The 17657-nt window shown below is 52.6% G+C and overlaps 4 protein-coding genes across 4 annotated transcripts; 2 read left to right on the top strand and 2 right to left on the bottom strand.

The window, feature by feature from the left end:
* Positions 1-171: 171 nt before the first annotated feature.
* Positions 172-2064, top strand: ETH_00010355 (uncharacterized protein; the record flags this gene model as incomplete). The annotated part of the gene is made up of 1 exon (XM_013373165.1): positions 172-2064. The coding sequence occupies one exon, from the start codon at positions 172-174 to the stop codon at positions 2062-2064; it is 1893 nt and encodes a 630-aa protein (XP_013228619.1).
* A 1132-nt stretch (positions 2065-3196) lies between these two features.
* ETH_00010360 (uncharacterized protein) lies at positions 3197-7473 on the bottom strand (the record flags this gene model as incomplete). The annotated part of the gene is made up of 6 exons (XM_013373166.1): positions 3197-3764; positions 4273-4400; positions 4553-4852; positions 5053-5916; positions 6082-6237; positions 6790-7473. 6 exons carry the CDS (start codon positions 7471-7473, stop codon positions 3197-3199), a joined length of 2700 nt encoding a protein of 899 aa, XP_013228620.1.
* Positions 7474-11502: 4029 nt separating this feature from the next.
* On the bottom strand, positions 11503-12799 carry ETH_00010365 (uncharacterized protein; the record flags this gene model as incomplete). Its single annotated transcript, XM_013373167.1, has 3 exons — positions 11503-11872; positions 12034-12708; positions 12780-12799. The coding sequence occupies 3 exons, from the start codon at positions 12797-12799 to the stop codon at positions 11503-11505; spliced, it is 1065 nt and encodes a 354-aa protein (XP_013228621.1).
* Positions 12800-13744: 945 nt separating this feature from the next.
* ETH_00010370 (Pex2 / Pex12 amino terminal domain-containing protein, putative) lies at positions 13745-16467 on the top strand (the record flags this gene model as incomplete). Its single annotated transcript, XM_013373168.1, has 2 exons — positions 13745-15652; positions 16084-16467. The coding sequence occupies 2 exons, from the start codon at positions 13745-13747 to the stop codon at positions 16465-16467; spliced, it is 2292 nt and encodes a 763-aa protein (XP_013228622.1).
* Between the last annotated feature and the right edge of the window lie 1190 nt (positions 16468-17657).

The following is a 17657-nucleotide window of genomic DNA, read 5'->3' on the forward strand; positions in this document are numbered from 1 at the left end:
CTGCTGGCTGCAGCAGTTTCGCCGAGCCCTCCGCGCGCAGCAGCAGCAGCAGCAGTGCCAGCAGCACGGACGCTTGCAGCAGCTACAGCGCCCGAAGCATCAGTAGCAGTAGCAGCAGCAGCAGCAGCAGCAAACGGGGCTGTGGTAGGCGTGGATATCAGCCCTCAGAGAATGGAGGTCTGCCGCCGCCTCCTCAGAAAAAATGGCTGCAGCAGCGGCCTGCTTGTCTTGTGTGACGGCCGCAAATTTGGAAGCACCAGCTGCTGCAGTTGCAGCAGCAGCAGCAGCAGCAGCAGCAGCGGCCAAGGCGCTCAGGGGACACCCACAGATGCAGAAGCAGCAGAAAGCAAAACAGCAAGTTCAGCACCAAGTGCAGCAACGAGCGCAGCAGCAAGTGCAGCACCAAGCGCAGCACCAAGTGCAGCAGCAAGTACAGCAACAAGTGCTGCAGCACATAGAAGCCCTGGAAAGGGGAGGCTGGCAAGGAAGAAAGAAAGGAGAAGAAAGGAGGCCCAAGAAGTTCCTTTAATCTCCTTTCTAACGAGTAGCAGCAGCGGCAACAGGAACACTACGAGCAGCAGCAGCAGCAGCAACGCAACTAGCAGCACGAGCAGCAGCAGCAGCTGCTGCAACAAGAGTGGAAATGACAAATGCATGCAACGGCGCCCTGTGTCGGAAGAACCAGAAACAACAACTAGGGCAACGCCGTTGGAAGCAGCAATGACAGCAGCAGGGGTAGCAGCAACTCCAGCTGCAGCAGGTATAGCAGCAGCGGCAGTGGCAGGTGGCGATAACAGCAGGCACAATAGCAGCAGCAGCAGCAGCTGCAGCCAAAGCAGCAGTAGCAAAGACGGCGGAAATAGCTGCAGGGCATCTACAAGCAGCAGGAATGTGGGCGAAATCGCGGGTCCTCCATTAAGCAGCAGCAGCAGCAGCAGCAGCAAAAGCGAAGCTAGAGCAAGTGCGCAGTTTGACAGAGTGCTGCTCGATGTCCAGTGCACGCACGACGCGAGCATTAGACACCTGTCCAGATTTCGCGAAGCAATCAAACAGCGGCAGCAGCAGCAGCAACAGCAGCAGCAGCAGCAACAACAACAGCAGCAGCAGCAGCTGCAGAGAGAGTTCACTTCGCCAGATTTGCCAGTGCGCGAAGAGCCCGCTGACTCTTCTTCGCAGCTCACTGAACTGGAAGAGCTGCTGCTGCTGCAGAGGGAGCTGCTGCTTCGCGCCTACGAATTGCTGGCTCCCGGGGGCCTCTTGGTGTACAGTAGCTGCAGCAATGACGAGCAGCAAAACGAAGGGGCTGTGCTGCACCTGCTGCAGCAGCAGCCAGCTGTCCTGTACCCACTCCCCTGCAAAGGTCTCCTCTACCCTCACCCAAACTCAAACACCAGCAGCAGGGAAACCCTTATGGGGGCCCCTGTGGAGGACCCCGTGGAGGCCCCTGTGGAGGCCCCTGTGGGGGCCCCTGTGGAGGCCCCTGTCGCAGCTACCAAAGAGCTCGTGGGGGGCCCCCAAGGGCCCCCTGCGAGGAGCCTCCAGGGGGGCCCCCATGAGAGCAATTTGTCCAAAAGCAATCCTTTGTGGGTCTCATGGGGCCCCCAAGCAGCCACGGCTGAAGCGGAGGCCTCTGGGGCCTCCTTGTCTACAGGTCTGCAAGACTCCGACAGCTGCAGGGGCCCCCCGCCCGCGGCTGGGGTCACCTCGGGGGCCCGCCCCCCCAATAGCTTGGCTGTTCATCCCCTGCTGTGCCCTGTTATGGGGGGCCCATGCAGAGGGTTTGCTGACGCGTATTCGTTTCTAGAGAGCCATGCAGTATGGCCTGCGAGGCCTTCGCGCTTGGAAAAGATGAGGGAGCTGCCAAGGCACGAAAGCTGCTGGGCGAAGCCAGATAGCATCGGCAGCAGGAGCAACAGCAGCAGCAACAGCAACAGCAGCAGCACCAGCAGCGAGAGCAGAAGCAGCGGGGAGCTCAAACCCAGTAGTTGCTACTTTCCGGGGGAGAAGGGGCAGACCAGCGGCATATTTCTGTGCTGCATCTCGAGGCCTCAACCTGAATCCTAAGCCGTTATTCGGGGATATATTTACTGAGTTCAGTATTCTAAGACGAACTAATGTGGTCCAGACGCATTCAAAAGCTGCATAGGAATAGCGTGATTAAATATAGCAATAGCTTGTTAAATGTTCCGCTTAAAATTGCCGTGATGATCTGGGGCGTGGGCACACTTGCAAAGTATACACATGGCATGATAACATGCATGCCTGTCAGCTCCTGAGCCTTCGTATATCGGCAAAGAAGCCAAACGACAGGGTGTGGGGCCCGCAGAAGCCCTATGGGCTGAATTACACAATGACCGGCGAAAGTGCGAACGGTTCAAATTGAAGTGGACTGGGGAAGGGGTCGACTGAGATGCCTATACACCTGAAAAGGGCTTTTCTTGCTGCTTCCAGCGCATTCAACACAAGACACAACACAAATTCACTGAGCAAGCTAGTGCCCCTGCCTAGGCAGAAGCTTTAGAGGATTCACAAAACAGTCCCACGCACTCAGCCGGGCAGCCAGCAGCAAAGACAAACACATGAGCTGCAGCAGCTCCACCAACAGCTGGAACTGCCCGCTCCCAGAAATTCACGAAACACGATCAAACAAGGACACAACATAAACAAGATAGTTTTCTCAATGTTGCACAGGTGGCTGTCTGTGCATGTCGAAGTCCTCAGTCGCTTCCCAGCTGTACACAACTTCAAGATCTGGTACTCTAGAATGCCCCGTTAAGACCGGGGGGCTTGCTGTTTTTTATGCTTTACAGCTTCAGCTTGCTATTGCTCTTTCTGCAGACAAAAACATCGAAGAAATAACAACAGATTAGTGCGTTCCGTCTGAGAGGCGTCACGTGCGCATGCACTGTTAAATTGGCAAGTAACTGACAAGATGCCACCAATTTATTGGGGAATAAACTGAGGTTTTCAAATGCATGCGCATTTCGGAAGTGCTTCTGCAGCTTTAGAGAGCAACATGGCAGCGTGAGTATCTGTTTGCCTGTATCAGCGCTCCTTTTGTCTACCTATCTAATTGGACATCGCCCAGGCAGCTTTTATATTTCCATCAGCCTCCCTTTAATCTTCATGCTCAGTGAGTGCATCCCCAGTCTATTCAACTCACATAAAATTTTGAGGCTCGTTTTCTGTTGGCCGTTCAAGCTTCGGTCTTAGGCGCCTCCTCTTTAGTTGTGGCAAGTGTGTGTTCGGCTCCAGCCGTTGCCTCCTTGGCTTGGCTAACTGCCTCTTCGGCCTTTTCCACCTCCTTGAGAATGTTTTTTGTTTGTTCAGCTGCTTCGTGGGAAGCCTGCTGTTCCTTAGGGGCTTTTTCAGGGCCCTCTTTAGCCTCTTCAGCATGCTGCACAAGGGCCTCTACAGCCTCTGCCTTTTTCGCGTTATCCGAAGACTGAAGTTTCTCCGCGAGTTTGTTTTTCTCCTCTTCTGTGTGCTCGGCTTGAGCTGCTTTTTCCTCAGCAGTGGGGGCAACAGCCTTGTCAGTGGGCACGTCCGCTGTGGCCAGAGTTGCTGCAGCTTCTGCCCGCACTGCTGCGGCATTCTCTACTACTTCTGCTTCGTCTGATCGCAGCAGCAGAAGACGCAGGCCCTCTGCGAACTGCTGCAGTGTCGCCAACTTGCAGTCAATTGTGCTCGAGTTCGAGGGCTCTCTGGGCAGCTCGTCGCTGGCCCCCAGCACGCGCTCAGTCAATATGAGGCCTCCAGCCAACCTGAGTTGCAAAAAACGCAAAAGGCAGGAAGCAGAAATGTAAAGCCACAGCATGCAGTAGTGCATGCGAAAAGTGGAGAAGCCACGGCGTGCTCACATTGTGTAGGAGGCAAGAGAGTCTGGCAGGGAAAGAAAATGATCTAAAAGGAAAATAGTAAAAGCATGAGGGAAACAGAAAAACGACACTGAGGAAGCTACATGTACTGGGCTTGCGGTAAACAGCCTGAGCTCCGCAGAGCCGAAGATAAATGGGAATACAGATGGAGGAAGAGGCAAACACATTACTAGAGGCAAAGATGCAGAAAGACAGAAAGTCACAAGAATAAAGAGAGACATAAAGAAATAAAAACATGTAGCAGGAGATGAGTACAAAGAGGTCGAACCGCGCCTCAAGCACTATTGCAGCAACGAATTTGAACTGCCCAAAGTGCAAGCTGACGCCAACTGCAAACATAACTCCTTATGAAATGACATCGAAAGCAACTGCTAAAATGAGCTCTGGGCCTCACCTAACGCGCTTGGCTGCTAGGGGGCAGTAGCTGCACGCGAGGCCAAGGGCAAAGAGTCCTTGGAAGAGAACATCAATTCGCGAAAAGGACTCATCCTCCAGCAACCAAGAGACACACTTGCCCCAAGCCTGGAACAGACAAAAGTAGCGCATGCAATGGCCCACTATCACAGCCTAACCTTTGGGAAAATCTGAACATGTGCAAATGCCCCTTTTTGATAAGTCATAGTCTGCAACTTTCAAGCCCGCCTCTATGTTTGCCCTATGTTCACGCATCTCACCTCAGGCCTTTGGCGGCTGAAGAGCTTGCTGTTTGCCGGCTGCTTTCTTTGGTAGTTGGCCAATACGGCGAAGCCGTTTTCGAGGACAAGAGGGTCTGAGTGGTAGAGTTCCATTCGATCGAAGGCAACAGATAGAAGTGATTTCGAGTGTACGTACGTCTCAGCCACGGAGGGAACAGCTAGCGGAATGAATCGGAGGGCCCCCAAGCCCCAGCAAACGAGGCCGTTTTCTTTGAAGGAGGCCTCAGAAGAAGCCAAAGCCTCTATCGCCAGTTCAGGAACTCCCAAGGTAGCCCAGCGCTGAGTATATACAGCAAACACAAACACAAATCTAGAGTGTGGCTCTAAATCCTTGAAACAAAAAATCGAACAAGCTGCTTCCTATTGTACAAAAAAACGCTCCTAAGAGATAAACTCTAGGAGTTTGTTTACTGCACCTTTTTCTGAACGTTTAGCTCTAATTCGTTGACCCTGAAAGGGAGATGGTATGTTCTGTTTACCTGTGCGAATTCGTCCCCGTCAAGGCTGGTTGCAAAGACAAGCCTCCAAACGAGGGTCATGAACTCGACAATAAGCTTAAGTTCTCTCACGGCCAGGTCATGTTGTTCTTGTGTGACTTCAATTATTTCAGGAGTTGTGCCCAGCTTCTGCTGCAGCAGCAGCGGCAGCTGCTGCTGAAGCTTGGTGCAGGCGCGTTTCAGAGCTGCTATCTGGCCGTTGCCCTGGCTCTTTGTGGAGGTTTCGGGTGCAGCTGCTGCTGCTGCGGGTTCTGCTGCTGCTGGCTCGGCGTGCTCGGCGGGTCCTGGTGTTGCTGTTGTGTGTGCTGCTGCAGTCGGTGCTTGTGTCTCCGTAAGCTTCTGTGCTGCTTCTGCTGCTGCTTGTTCTCCTGTCTCGATACCAGCAGCTGCTGTTGGCGTATCGCTTTTGCTTAAAGTTTGGTCCACAGGAGTAGTATGGGGAGTAGCGGTGGGCAGAGGCGTTTCTGCTATTGCTGGCTGGCTTTCTCTTGGGGCTGAGTTCACTGCTTCTGCTGCTGCTGCTGCACCCTTCAAAATGGGAGGCTGCTGAGGTGATGAGGGTCCGTTTTGGGGATTTGAAGTTTCTCCTACAACTCCTTCAGGCGTTGGCGCAGGTGTGGGAGGCTCAGTAAGGTCAGTCCACTGCTGAGGATGCTGCTGGTGCTGCAGCAGCTGCTGGGGCTGCTGCGGGTGTTCGTGCTGCTGCTCGTGCTGCTGGGGCTGCTGTTCCAGTGCTGCCAAGCGAAGGATCTCTTGTGGTGGCACATGCATCAGGGGTATATCTCTCAGCAGTTTCTTCGCTTTTGAGAAATATTTCTTCAGAACTTTGGCCGTGATGTCAATGCCCTGAAAAAGGTAAAAGGTTTATCACGAAAAAAGGAATTAAGTGATCTTCGAAAGCGTCTCTCTGTTGTTGCAGCTGCGTTATGGCTATCTAGCTATATTAGCTGTTGCTCCAATTGATTCAGGCCAAAAGGTGCAAAAGCTATTTGATGGGGTGCATGCACTTACCCCCAGCTGGAGAAGCCTTTCAGAGGCCTCTTTGGCCATGCAAAGGTGGACAATGATGGCAAGAGAAGAGACACAAAGTTGGACCTCTTCGGGAGAGTTCGCGAGCGGCTTGAGACAAATCTCAAGTGCCTTCGCCTCCACCAAGATGTTTCGAGTCTGAAGCCATTAAGGAAAAAGACCAAAAAAGGAGTTGAGTGACCAAACAAACCGGAGTACTTCTAAGCAAGTGCTTCCAGGGGCAACTGCCAACAGCCACGCAAATAGCCGTGCAAGAAAGAACAAAAAAGAGGTATTTCATAAAGCCTAGAAGAACAATGGCGAGACAATCTAACAGGCAAGCGAAACAATAAACATTCTCTCGGAGAAACAAATACGCACAACAAGTAGCAGCAGCAGAGATGCAACAATAGCCAAACCGGTGAGCAATTCACCAGAAACAAATGGAAATAGCAGCTTGAAAAGCTTACGCTTTTCAAGCTGCTATTTCCATTTGTTTCTAGACAACACACTCAAAGACAACACAGAGAGAAACTGCAGACACTGAGAGTTAGAAGCAACATCGCGAAAATGAGAAGTGGGACAGAGGAGAGGAGGCATAGTGTTGAGTGTAAGACCAAAACGCTTTGAAATCACAGCAAGTATACCTGTTTACTACCACCACCAGAAAGCTGCAACAAAAACTTTATGAGCCACTCTGTTGGCACTCACGGGTTGTTGCCTTTCGACGGGGTCCAGTCCGACGAGGAGGACTTCGAGGTCGTGGAGCCACTGCATGGATTGCTGAGGAGCCTCTGCAGCGTTGATTTTCATAAGAATCCACAAAGCCTTGAGCTGTTGCGGAGATGGAAGTTCTCTGTTGATGACTTCCACGGCCTGCAACTCCGTGCCCGGGGCGCCGCCGTCCTGCCGCCTCTCGGCCGCGCCGTCCATGGCCATGGCCGTGTGCATAGTGCCGCTGACGGCCTGGCTTTTGGTCTCAGCCACATCCAAGCAGGCTGTGTTGTCGGCCTCTTTGATGGCGTCGCTGGCTATGGAGTGGGAGCCTCCCGGGCCCTCCAGGGTCACTTCATCTCTCGGACTGACTCCCGGAGTGGTGCGGGGGGTTATCGCTTGCCGCAAAGAAGAGGCGCCTCGCTTCAGCTTGTCGTAGCTGTTGGCGAGAGTCTGGCGTGGCGAGCCGAAGCCCTTCATGTCGTTCTTAAGGGAGGCCAGCCGCAGACGCAGGCTCCCCCTTCCAAGGCTCCCGCTCGCGCTGCTTCGCAAATGTTGCTCTGAAGCACCGCCAGCAGCAGCGGGAGCTCCTGCGGAAGGATCTGCGATGGCGGGACCAGCAGCAGGGGCACCTGCGCTGTCTCGGGCGTGAGGCCCGAGAGTGGATGGCTTGCAGCCCATGGCGCCAGATGCAGCGACGACAACGGGGTCAGAGATGAAGTTTTAATCAGTTTTAAAGCCAAAGATAACAGGCGATTGTCTCGATTCAAACACCGGAAACAACGCAAGCAGCGGTGGCTCTGCCGCCGTCCGTTGGTCAGTGGCCGCTCCTGTTCTATGCAGGAGAACCGCGAAGTGAGAAAGAAAAGAGGAACAGCAATATGATGCACTTTCTTATTTAGACGAGTGTGGACTAAATAAGCTTGTTCCCAGTATTCATTTAGGGCTATGCGTCAGGTGGGCGCTGAGAGGGTCAGCCGCTCAGCCTCTGTTGGCTGGCTCGCTACGAAGAGCCACTGGCCAGCGAGGCGAGGCAACTCTCGAGCCAGCTTTCCCCTTTGCGCATTAAGGCTTGTTATTGCTTTTCCTGACTCTTTTAATCATAGGAATTCAATAAAAAGAGATGTTAACTTCTTCGAATGTACCCAAGCTTGCTTTCGTTGTAGGGGGGTCGCGTGTCGGCTGCAGGTGGCGAGTCGTGAGCGCCTGTAAAACCATCGACGGACGAGCACGAGATATTCCACTAGGACTTGCTCTTGAAAGAGTGTAATCATTGAAAATAAATCAAATCAAATATAAAAAGCACTTTTAGGGCCTAAAAAAATCCCAGTTCTACCAAGTTTGCGTAAGAGCCCCTCCTAAGCAGGGAAGGTCAGCAGTATGTTAGGATGCACGGGGACTTCGCTTCAAATCTACGTAAGCTGCATAAATTAGCAAGCGGCCTCACAAGCAGCCGCCCCCCAGATAATCCTATTATTGCTGCCTTTCCCCGGGCTTCCTCGCCGCCTCTGTTCAGAAATGGAGCACCTAAAACCATGTATCTCCGTAGAGCCGATGGGGTCGCCCTCCTGTGCTGGTGTGACGCATCGTCTACAGTTGTTCAACTTTAGAGGCAGCATGCAGTGGTCGCATTGATATGTAATGGTCATGCAAAGGCAAAGCTGTGCTGGGTTGCCGCGCCGGGGGATTTAGGCAGACAGCTAGACACTTCCCACAACTACTTTCCCTCGAAACTCTGCTAACAAGCAGCGTAGAAGGGTTCTATGCGACTGCCTTCAGTTGCAGAGAGAAAGCAAATCTCCTGAAGCTGAGATGGGTAACTTTTAGCCACAAGGACGCCTCGCTGCATGCTCTAGGGCTGTACTGGACATCAATGGGCACCGCCCTCTCATGATCTAGGCATCTTTAGCGGCATTGAAGAGAAACTGTACCTGGGTATTGAAGTCAGAGCATAACGATTCATACTGCGAGACCGACAGATACCTCGCAAGTTTAGTATTTTTGTGACTAGTGTAATTATGGCAATGCGCACTCTTCTCCTTTAGATAACACTGCAGCACACAAACTGGTCGGCTATTTGTATAGGGTGGCGCCTAGGAACAAGTAGTCATCCAGGCGAACACAGGTTTTTGCACTGGAAAAGCCACACCCAAGGTTCCCGAAAATTCTCGGATCTGCTACAGGAACCCAACCTCTGGTAACGAAGCGTAACAGAGCGAGCCCTAGCTGAGACAGCCCCACACAGTGGCTTAGAACACCAGAGAATATGATTTGCGTTACAACTCTGCTGAGAAGTTAAAGGAGAAGTGAAAAGGCTTTGACGCTTCGACGGGGTGCTTGACAGGGGCAGAGAACAGAGTCAGGCACGAACTAAACCTTTTGAACACGCAGCAATTGAAATAAGGACACAGAACAGAGACCTACTAACAATAAACGAGAACAGTGCAGCAGCCAACACGCAAAGAAGGAAATGAAGGCTGCTCCGCAGGACCTGAAGAAAGAAGAATTGACTAGACTTACGGGATTGCTTATAAGAAGGCAAACTAGCAATCAGTAATAAAACCGATATCATTCAAGACCCAAAATTGGAAGTTCAGTTTCGCCAGTGGCATCTTGAGAAGCCCAGCCCTGTGTATAAACGCCTTGGATGAAGTGATCTGGGACAATACTACAGAAACTATGCGGAAAAGCAACAACAGAGCTGCTGTTCACTTTTTCACTTCATTAAAAGGTGCATCGGGAAAAAATTCCTACTCCAAAATATGTCGCTCCCAGTACACTAGCATTTTGCATCCTCATGGCGTTCAGAAGGCTTGTGCCGTGAACTTAATTCTCTGTATGCCTGCAATTTTCTAATGCATATCCTTCTGCAAGAGCAGCTCGGAAGTAAAAGACAAGAGGCAGGAAGTGATGCCTTTGCATCAAATATGAGCCCTGAGCACCAATTTGCTTACAATCTGTGCTCCATCCAGCTACACCTGCTTTCGCGACAGTCATGATTGGTGAAGCTGATTCCACATTTGCTGTTTCCCTTTGTTGCATTGCTGCGTTTTGAAGGCGCGGCCGTCGGTTCCGTAGCTCAGCAGGTTAGAGCGTGTGGCTGTTAACCACAAGGTCGCAGGTTCGAACCCTGCCGGTACCGCGCATTTGCCTCCCTAACAGAATTTACATCTTCGCAACTGCGCAAATGCAGTTAGCTACTGTTGAACACCGACGAAGCTCTTGGCACAACCTGTATGACAATGCACAAAGAGGTACCACTGAAGTCGGTCAATGCACACTGAAGCCCCACCGCGTACAAACCGATGCAGTATCTCAATAGCTTCCTCCTGTGTTAATTATTACTGTTCACCTGAGAGAGAACAACAGTATTGGCTATTCCGTGAGTGGCCGCTCGACAAAGGACGCGAAGCTTACGTTGCAGTCATTTTATGATAGCTCAAGTAAAGCTGCTACACAGGAATGACATGACAAACCAAAGGGACGGTACCGGCAGGGATCGAACCTGCGACCTTGTGGTTAACAGCCACACGCTCTAACCTGCTGAGCTACGGAACCCGCGGCCGACACTCTGCTACGCAGAATTCGTTTGGTGGGTTTCTGGTACATACAGGCATGTCACTAGAAGAGCCTTGATATTGGAGTTTCTTTTTTGCCTGACTAGAGTTCGTTCTTTTGTCTGCATGCATGAATCTCAAGCAAGCGTGCGCTATTATGGTGGCATGAAATCGATGTACAACAGTTTCTTTATGGTGCCTGTATTGTAGTAGTTCGCTTTCCATTGCACTGGTCGACACAGCGCAGTCATTTAATTCACAAATGCACGTACGCTTCTCGTTCATCTACATAAGGGTCGCCCACCGGTGCTGTCGTGGCAAGACCACAGCTCCGTAAGCGTGGTATTTTATCTAAATACATGCACTACCAGTGCATCTCAACAGCGATAAACACACCGCCCTACATAGAGGTCTTTATTCATAGACCTCGGTCACATGCAGAGTGCGTTCATGAGCGAAATTATAGGCAGCCTAAACAGTACCAATGTGGCAGCATTTTTTCAGCTTCGTGGGTGTGCACAGTCTAGGAATGTGCGTGTACAGCCACACGCTTGTGTGCATGTGTGTGTATTCACGCTTTTCAATTAGATTAAAAACTCCAATGGCTTTTCCTCAAGTTCCTTGCTTCGTACCGCAACCCCAGTTCTTCTTCATGCATCCCTTTTCCAGAGGGTCGTTGGCCCCTTCCCAATTTCATTCAATCCTTCAACACGCTCGTGTACTCTTCCTTTATTTGTCTCTACTGTGCCATCTCTGTTGTTTTCTGTGTCCTCGATTGTGTCCACTCCTGTCTACAAACGATCCCTGAAGAGGAGCTTCTGCTAGTGTCTGTGTGGCTACTGGTAGCTGAATATATTCATAATGCAAGCATCTTTTGCAGGGGAGCAAACACGCATGCTCTCAGGCAAACTTATGTACCCAAGGTCCCAACTCGGTCCTCGTAGCTGCTACAGCATCGTGACTTGTACCCAGCACGGCATGCACGCCTAAAAAGGCGGAAATACATCCGCCTTTGCTTATTGTAAAGAAGTCAGTGCATCCAATGATAAGTGCGAAGACATGAATCTGGCTGGAGCGATTGACAAGGTTTGCCAAAAAACGAAGTTCTTCTCAATCAAACAAATACAAGAACACATCCGTAAGCCTTTAGTTGCTACGTGGAAGGCTCGCTGCTCTCAGGGGCTTCCATTTGCAGCAAAGGGTCATTCTGCTTTTGACGAGTGAACTCTCTAGGAGCTCGCAGCTGCAGTACACGTGTGGGGCCCGCTGTGGAAGCTGCTGCAGCAAGCAGCTCTTGCAGCATCTCGCATGCAGCAGCAGAGTCAAGGCGGCTCCTTGGAGGCCCCTTGCGTTTCTCACATTTGTGTCTCTTTCTGGCCCTCCACGTGCTATAGCTCTCATCAACAAGTAGCACAGGGACCGCTGCTGCCGCCGCTGCTCCTTCTTGTGCTGCTGCTGCTGTTAGTCTGCACTGCAGCTCACGCGCCACTGACAGGTGGCGCTGCACCCGAGAAGTCTGGAAGCTGCGCAAATGAACAGCAGCAGCAGCAGCAGCAGCAACAGCATAACAAGAAAATCGCAGCAGTAGCAGTGACGACAGCAAAGCTGCTGCAACGACTGCAGCGAGGAGAGAAGCCAAGACAGAAGCAGCAGCAGCAGCTGATGCACAGTAGATCTAACCTACCGGAGGTGTGGAGGAAGACAAGGATTTAGGGGTAACCCCAAAAGCAGCAAGTCTGCTTGCTGCTGTTGTTGCTGCTGCAGCAGCAACGGCAACAGCGACGCAAAGCTTCTTTCATGGGACAAAAACATAAGCGAAACAGTTGAATAAAGCCCTGAGTAGTCTGCAGGCCACAACAGGGGCTCATGTGCTGCTGCGGCCTCGTGCTGCAGCAGCGAGTGCTGTTGCTGCTGCAACTGCTGCTGTGCAGAGACAGCAGCAGCAAAAAGATGCCTGGAGTGCAAATTTCGCTCTGCAATAGCAACACCTGTCTTTTGCGACCCCAAATCAAAAGACAGAACTGATCTGCACTGCAGCAGCAATGAACGAACCTCTGAACTGTCTAGGCCGCGTAACTGCTGCTGCTGTTTGCGCCAACCCTGTTGTTGCTTCCACTCCTGCCGCTGCTGCTCTGGTGCAGTAACATTCTGCTGATGAGCCAGGTGCTGCGCATGCTGCAGCTGCTGCTGCTGTTCTTCCTTCTGCTGCGAGCCGCCATTAGGTCTGAACCATTCCACTAGAGTGACCCTATCTTCGCCGCAGCTGCTGCGCTGCTGAGCAGCACCTGTTGTGCTTACTTGTGCTGTTTTGGCTGATGCTGTTGCTGCCACAGATCTGTCAAGCTTGAACTGTGGCAGGCTGAAGCAGCAGCAGCAATACAACAAGCTGCCAAGAGTCAAGATCTGCAGCAGCCCGAGACGGCAGCAAACGGGCATTTCCCTGCAGTCATTGTCCGGGAGTGCAGGGGGATGTTTTTTGCTGCTGCCTCAATGTTCGCTGCTGCTGGTGCTGCTGCTGCTGCGAATGTGCTGCAACTTGCGCTGCTGGCTCTCCGCGTGGAGCAGCAGGTGCGGCTAGAGCTCAAAGTGTGACTGGCCCTGGCCTGCCATGGTGCTTCCAAAGAGCTTCGAATCTTCAGGAGAACTGAGACAACAAGCTAACCACACTTGTTCTTTCGGCAGCAGCGGAAGCGGCATCACGACCGTTCGCCATGCTGTCTTCATGCGTAGCGGCGTAGTTGCCCAATGTTATAATGCATACTTCATTTGAAATTATTCTGCTATTTATGTTGGCTAAGAGCACTTGAAAACGGGCGCAGCGGCCTCGTGGGGCCCCCTGTCTCGATCGCTGGCATGAGTCGCAGGGGCCCTAGATGTGTTGGCATGCTGTTTAAAGCGCAGCTGTTCCCTTTTGTGAAATTTGCATGTACAGGCAGTGAAATACTTGGCAAAATAGGTATTGACAAAAGTGGTACGGAGCTTTTCTAAGTAGCCACTCTCCGTGAGCTCTGAGGAGGGCCTCCACGGAAGGCGCACTCCCCTTCTCTCGAGGAGGTCGAAATAGACGGAAGTTGCCTTTCAGACCCTCATTATAGGGCTTTCTGATGGTCTCAGTGCGGCGCCGACGGCAGAAGAAGAGCCGGTTTACGCAGCAGCAGCAGCAGCAAAAGCAAAGGTGACGATGCAGCAGCATGAGGAGCAGACTCCACAGCGTAAGCAGCAGCACCGTGAGTTTTACCACTCAGAAACGTGAACAGACTGGAAAGAAAAAAGGGGCCTTCCCACCCCAGCCCAACTTGGGTCCTCCACCCATTGAATATTTTGGGGTCTTCGTGGCAGCTGGCCTCTAACGCAGTGTCTGTACACTTGTCGGGGTCTTGTCGTTGGTGCTCCCAATGTCAAGTCCAACTTCTTTCGCTTCCTCAGGGGGCCCCTCCAGCACGCTTATGAGGGCCCCATCTCCCGAGTCTGTTCCCCCACAGGAGGCCGGGGCCCCCCCAGAGGCCCCCAGAAATGGTCTTTTGTGTAACCCCCGTGAAGAGGATACCTCAAGAAGCCTCCCGAGCGCTCCCTTGCCGCGTCTCGTGGTGAGTCCTCTGTGGAGAGGCGAGCTATTGAGGCCATTTGGCCGTCTGCGGCAGCCCAAGGAATTTCTCTTTCTCAAAAACGTAGCGCGAAGAAGGAAGACAGCCGCTGACATGCATCAGGGGGCCCTCTCTGGCCCTGTTGGGGCCACCCATGGGGCCCCCTTGGGCAGTTCCAGTGGGGGAACAGCAGAGACAGACTCAAGCGGGGACTCAGGGAATACCCAGGGCTCATCTGGCGGGCATCTGCCTCTCGGGAGGCAACGTGGGGCGTTTACAGCTGCTGCTGCTGCTGCTGGCGCAGCAGCAGTAGCAGCAACTGGGCACACAACTTTAGCTGAAGCGGCAGCTGCTGTGGGCCGCAGGCTGCTGCCTCGGGGAGTTGAAAGCGCCCCCCAAGAAGCCTCTCCAACAATGCCCACCCAGAGAGTCAATCAGCTGGATGCACTCAGAGTTGATAACGAAATTGTTCTGCTGCTGCAGGACCTTCTGCTGCAGTGTACGCGGGCTGCCATGCCACGACTGCAGCAGTGGCAGCAGGAGCTCAAACTGCTTCTTAACATTTTTCTTTGGAGTGTGTCTACGGCGAGAGACAGGCCTACTCCGGGGGATTTGCTTCAAAATGTCAAGTACTATGGCGGTGAACAGCTGCAGCAGCAGGAGCTGCAACGGCAGCAGCAGCGGCTGCAGGAGATGCAGCAAGACCCTACAGCTGCTCCCGCTGCGGTGCAGCAACAGCAGCGCGTCCTGCTACATATGATGATGAAGCAGCAGCATTCGCTGCTGCAACAGCAGCCCCTGCCCTGGGGACACAAATTGGGGTTGCTGCTGCTGCACGTGCTGCTGCCATATCTGTACCAGCTAGTGCGGCAGCTGCTGCACCGCAAGAGGCAGCAGCAGCAAGCAGCAATAGAGCAAAGGATCCGGCGTTTCAACGTTGCTCAGGCACTCCGTCGGCAGCGCATGCAGCAGCAACAGCTGCAGCAGAAGAAGCAGCAGCAGAAGCAGCAAGCCACAGAGCAGCAGCAATGGGAAATGCAACAGCAGCTGCAGCTGTCCAGGTTGCTGGATGCTGCTGCTGGTGCGGCCGTGACTCGCCTGACGCCAGCGGAGCAGTCTTTGGAGTGTCTGTACAGGTGCTGCATGGTAGTTGACTTGCTGCTGTCCTTTTTGCGTTTTTGCTTCTTTTTTTATTTTCTTTACAAAGGCAGACACCGCAGCTTGGGGGACTGGCTGCTAGGGGTGGAGATGCGGCACATACATCCTTCGCTGCGGCGTTCGCTTTCTTTCGAGCTGCTTCAGCAGCAGCTCTACTGGCTCAGTGTCTCTCACGTGCTGCTGCTGGTGGTACCCCACATTGACCTCTTGCTGCTGCGGCGCACGCTTGGGCAGCACGTGTTGTCTCCAGCCCGCGCGGCCGCAGTGGCTTCTCTCCAGCAGCTTAAGCAGCTTCTTCGCAAGCAGCAGCAGCAGCTGCTGGAACAGCAGCAAGGCCCTGAAATGCCCAACGCACAAGCTGCTACTGATGCTGCTGATTTGCCGCCTTTGGGCATCGGCCAGTGGTGCTTGCTCCTGCTGCGGAGCACAAAACAGCAGTTGACCGCGGCTTTGCAGAACGTGGGGCTGCTGCCACATCCCCTTGTAACGCAAGAGCAACAGCGACAAGAGCAGCAGGTGCAACAGGAAGAGAAGCAACAGAAAGAGGCAGTTGAACAAACAGTAAGTTGTCAGGATCCTGTTCTCGTGAACAGCGGATTGTTGCTTCATACGCGGAGAGGCTGTGTGTGGCTTCATGCTTTTGCGTCCGTTATTGCATTGGTTGTGCATGCTTTTGAAAGCTACTGTGCCTGCCCTTGTAAAGGGCAGGAACAACAAGAGCAAGTCAACTTTTGCTCCCCCCATGCACTGTTGGCTCCTCGCTTGCCTGTCTTGCTTGTTTCATACTTTGCCGCTCTTGAATTCCGATGCGCAGTCCATTGGTTTGTCCGTGAAGTGGCACTGTCTATCCTTTGCGCATTGCCACCCTGCAACTAGCTGAGTCTGTGTGTATTTTTACGAGTTGCCATTTTCTCTCAACAGTAGTATACAGCAAATGTTAAGTTGCCCACAAACGTGCTCCGTTTGCTTTCCTGCATTTGCTTTTTCCGCAGCTTACGTCCCCTGAGCCAAGTAATGAGGTTTTGAAGCCAACATTGTCTCCAGTGTCCCCGTTTGGTCCAATCGCGGAAGCAACAACAGCAGCAGAATTACCGCCGTCGGCAGCACCCTCCCCGGTATTACCGTCAACCCCAGTGTCTGTGATCCCAGAGAAGCCGCCACAGCGGCAGCAAAAGCAGCAGTGTGTGTTCTGCAGCAAGGAACCGCTGCTTCCATTCTGTAGTAACAAATGCCCCCATGTGTTTTGTTACTGGTGCGTTGCCTCTCATCCGGATTATCGTCCCGGTTCCTGGGGGTACCTCGAAGGTGACGAAGAGCACCAGTTGCATTGCCCGAAATGTGGAATGGTCATCCGCCGCATTCTTTGGCGCCTTTAAAGGGAGCCGTTTGCAGTGGCAAGTTTCCCCGTATACATTTATTTCGCTGCTCTTGCTGCTGCATCGGATGCAGCAGCGTAGCGAGGGAACATTCGGTGGTTGGCGCTGTACACAGTGGTGTTCTAGGGTACGTAGAGGGCCTCTGGGGCCTCGTTTTACGCAAGTTGCTGCCGCCGCTATCCAGCAGTATCTGCCGCTTGCTAACACAGCAGCAACAAAGGACACAGTTTAAAAATCTCTCGGGTTTCTATAAAGGGACGGTCGACTGCCACAATCCACTTGACGAGACACAAGTCGCCTTGCCTGGGTGGCCAGCAGAGACTCCTAGCGCTAGCCAGTACTTAGGCCTTATGAGTTTGCAGAAAGGCAACGAAGAAGCTTAGCAGCGCTTTTTGAAGGGCTTTTTTGCCGCCAAAGCTACCTCAAAAATAATCTTTATGGCATGTCTATATGTTTTGCACTTCTTGAGCATTATTGGTACTGTGTTGCTTTCTGGTGCTGCATGGCGGAAAGCGGAGACCACACCAAGTAAAGATCTCTCTGCACAGCGTCAGACAAGCACAGCGCGGCAAATCTCGACTGAAATGCTCATGATACTAAGTTTAACTGACAGATTGCAAGTGAACGCGTGGTGCTGTTATTGCCACTGTTGCTCGTCTGCATTTTTCGATGATAAGGGATATGAAGTGCTGCTGATCACTGGCTTTCGAGACACTTTCCCCTAAATACCCCGTGGCAATGAAAAAGTCTTTTATACCTGGTCTGGCAGTCCGCTGCTGCTGCAATCGGACTGAAGTGAAGACCGGAGAGAGGGAGGCATCAAATAGTGCGCCGGCGCCTTAGACATGACATGGGGCTCCGGAGATTGTTTTTCAGAAGTCGGCGAGCTTTGTTTTGGGCTGCCTGAGGACCCCCAAGACACTCTATTGAGCGGGTCTGGACCTTTCACGCTGCTGCTGCTAGATGTCGCGTTAAGCGTCCGTAGGGGGATCCCCTGCGGTTCCTGCCTCTCCTCGGAACCACGATTTTGCTGAGAATAGCCCTGCTGGGGAACAGAGAGCCAGAAAGAAAGAAGCAACTTAACTAAGCGCTGGCCCAAAGAAACACGGGGTTCACAATAGGGTACGCAGTGCAAGCATGGCTTGAGGACTTCTGTAAAAGTGAACTACGCTTTTAGCTATCTAAGCACG

The sequence above is a fragment of the Eimeria tenella genome, genomic scaffold (genome assembly GCF_000499545.2).
Source record: "Eimeria tenella Houghton genomic scaffold, Eth_scaff122, whole genome shotgun sequence".
In the NCBI taxonomy this organism is placed as follows: domain Eukaryota; phylum Apicomplexa; class Conoidasida; order Eucoccidiorida; family Eimeriidae; genus Eimeria; species Eimeria tenella.